This window comes from Diplotaxodon limnothrissa, linkage group LG14, assembly GCF_057381915.1.
Source record: "Diplotaxodon limnothrissa isolate DT_005_m linkage group LG14, D_limnothrissa_male_GT1.1, whole genome shotgun sequence".
Classification (NCBI taxonomy): domain Eukaryota; kingdom Metazoa; phylum Chordata; class Actinopteri; order Cichliformes; family Cichlidae; genus Diplotaxodon; species Diplotaxodon limnothrissa.
In genome coordinates, this window is record NC_140609.1 from 41,820,500 (window position 1) to 41,823,200 (window position 2,701).

The 2,701-nt window shown below is 42.6% G+C and overlaps 1 protein-coding gene across 1 annotated transcript; it reads right to left on the reverse strand.

The window, feature by feature from the left end:
* Window positions 1-210: 210 nt before the first annotated feature.
* On the reverse strand, window positions 211-1,146 carry LOC146619577 (olfactory receptor-like protein DTMT). The gene has a single exon (XM_085371521.1). The coding sequence runs from the start codon at window positions 1,144-1,146 to the stop codon at window positions 211-213; it is 936 nt and encodes a 311-aa protein (XP_085227647.1).
* Window positions 1,147-2,701: the final 1,555 nt, after the last annotated feature.

The window sequence follows — 2,701 nt, forward strand, 5'->3', positions numbered from 1 at the left end:
ATAATTCTTTGACCCTTCGAGCACAGGACACTAAAACAATGAAACATAAACTTTAACTTAAAGTACTAAGAACCAAAAGTGACATTTTAGGATTGGACTTTATTAGTTTTAACTGAATTCTATCCACATATTTTGGTTGACTTGAACAGAAGATTAGAAAATAACTTCATCTTCCTATGTTTTCTTCATGTTTGATTTCATTAACATGGCTTAGTTTTTCCTGAATGTCCCAGTCCGGTGGGTGAACCTGTGGACCATCCTGGACCTGATCTGCTGCAGGTTCAAGCCATAGATGATGGGATTGACGAGGGGTGGGACCACCAGGAACTGAGCAGCTAATGCATTCTGCAGGGCCTTCATTGTACTGCCGCCGCTGTAACGAGAGTACATGGTATCAAACATCAGTGAGGTGGTGAAGACCAGCAGTGTAATGAGGTGTGGCAGACACGTCTGCATGAATTTCCTGCGGTCGGCTTGAGATCTGATGGCAGCTCGTATCAGGTGGACGTACGACACCATGATTAGTGCAGTCTGTGACAGGTGTGAAAATATCAACATGAACGCATAGATATTGTTGAGGGTCGAGTCAGAGCATGACAGTTTGACCACCTCCCAGTTAGTGCAGAATATCTTGGGGATGTGGCGTCCGCAGAGCAGCAGCCTGGCGGTCAGGACGGTGCCCACGGCCGTTTCAAAAACTGAGAAGCACCAGGTGAGCATCAGAAGCTGGGCTACCTTCTGAGCTGTCATCAGCATCCGGTACTGCAGTGGTTTGCAGATGGCGATGTAGCGGTCATACGCCATGACAGTGAGACTGGTACACTCAGAGAAAATATAACTATAAGTGACAAACATCTGCCCCAAACAGGCCGTGTACGTGATGACATAAGAGTTGGTCAGAAGGTCATGAAGCAGCTTTGGGTAGAAACTCGAAGCTCCACAGATCTCATTAAAACAAAGGCTGCACAAGAAGATGTAGATCGGCTCGTGGAGCGTTTTATCCAGGCTGATGGTGATGATGAGGGTCAGGTTTACAGACACGGTGAAGAGGTACGACATCAGAGCGAAGGCAAAGTAGATCTGACGGTTTGTCAGCGAGTCGTTCAGACCCTGAAGCACAAACACAATTTCAAAGTTATTCTCCATCCTGTAACGAGCTGCTAAAGGATCATCAACTCTTCATCATGTCAGAGTTTAAACACAAGCTGCACCGAGTCTGTATTCAGTTCAAAACTATTCTTTAAACAGAGTAACCATAGAAAAACATAAATTCAATCTTAAGGGAGGCAAGGAAAACAAAACTCAATGAATCGCACAGTGAAGGATGGGAACTTGTACTTGTTTCACTTCAGAAAGACTAAACAGAGTTCACATTGAGGAGCTCATCCTGTACAAAAGTGAACCACAGTGACATAAAAGAGATCAACATTTAACCTCCGTTCTTCATGTTTTCTGACATTTTCATTCAGATCTGCTTTAGACGCTTAAAGAAGCTCTTACATAAAGAAAAAAGGCTCGACAAAGAGAAGACATGATCTCAGGTGCCACCTTACCATCAGGCATAGAAACTTAAAGCACATGAGGACCTAATCTCAGTTTTTAATGTTTTCTTTTTCTAATCAAACAAACAAACAAAAAGATCCAGCTGAGGTGGAATACACAATTATCATTTTAACATCTGCAGAAAAAACTTATTTAATTGCTGTGATTTCAAAGGGAAAAAAACTACTTTTAATCCTATGAGTAATTTATATACAAAGTTCTTTCTATTTCAACTGTCGGGTTGCAAAACAGGGAATCAGCAATTAAAACTGCACACAGCATTTCTGTCTTTACCTCTCAACATAAAAAGTCATTAATTAAGACAATCAACAGTATACAGATGAGTTTCTTTAAACATCATAAGCTTGCAGCATGAGGAAAAGAAGCACTTTACATCTGTGCAATGAAGCTGGACTCAGCAACTCATTTAATAAACAGCAGAAACCGTCTGAGGCTCTGTCAGTCTGCTCTCACTGAGGCAGACTCTGTTACACCCTTAACTGTGAAACAGTCAAACAGAGAGTGAGAGTGAGTGAGAAAAACAACTCCAGGTCATCAGCACAGATTCCTCATCAACAAGAGCAAGTCAAATGACAGCAGCAGTCATCCTGTAAGAGGGACAACAAACATCAGCTTCACAGAGCAGTGTGAAGGTGTCTGTGATCCACACGGGAAGCTGCTCTTCTACACCTGACAAAAGGACGGACAGGTGGAGAGAGAAATCTGCTGACGCCACGCCCTCCCCTCATGAACATGCCCAATAATAGAAAAACAGTATTGTTAAATTCTGGGCAGCCAACTGTTCAACTGGGGCCCAAAAACTTTTATAGTAAAAATTAAGTATTTAGAGTTTATTCTTGCAGATTCCAGGAAGGAATCAGTATAAGATTACTAGCAACCACCACAACTGGCTTCATTAAATGTGGACAAGTACTCTGATTCCCTCTCAAATGAAGGAACACCTTACCCTGTCTCTAAGGAAGAGGACAGCCCACAAGTTGCATCACCTGAACCCTGTTGTATGCCAAGAGTGAACAAGACATCAATTCACTGATCCACACCACCAGGATACACAGCAATGACATCGGAAACAAAGAAATTCTTCCTGGCACGGCGTAGGATCTCCACACAATCCTGGTAGTAATGAAGCTTGGCTATG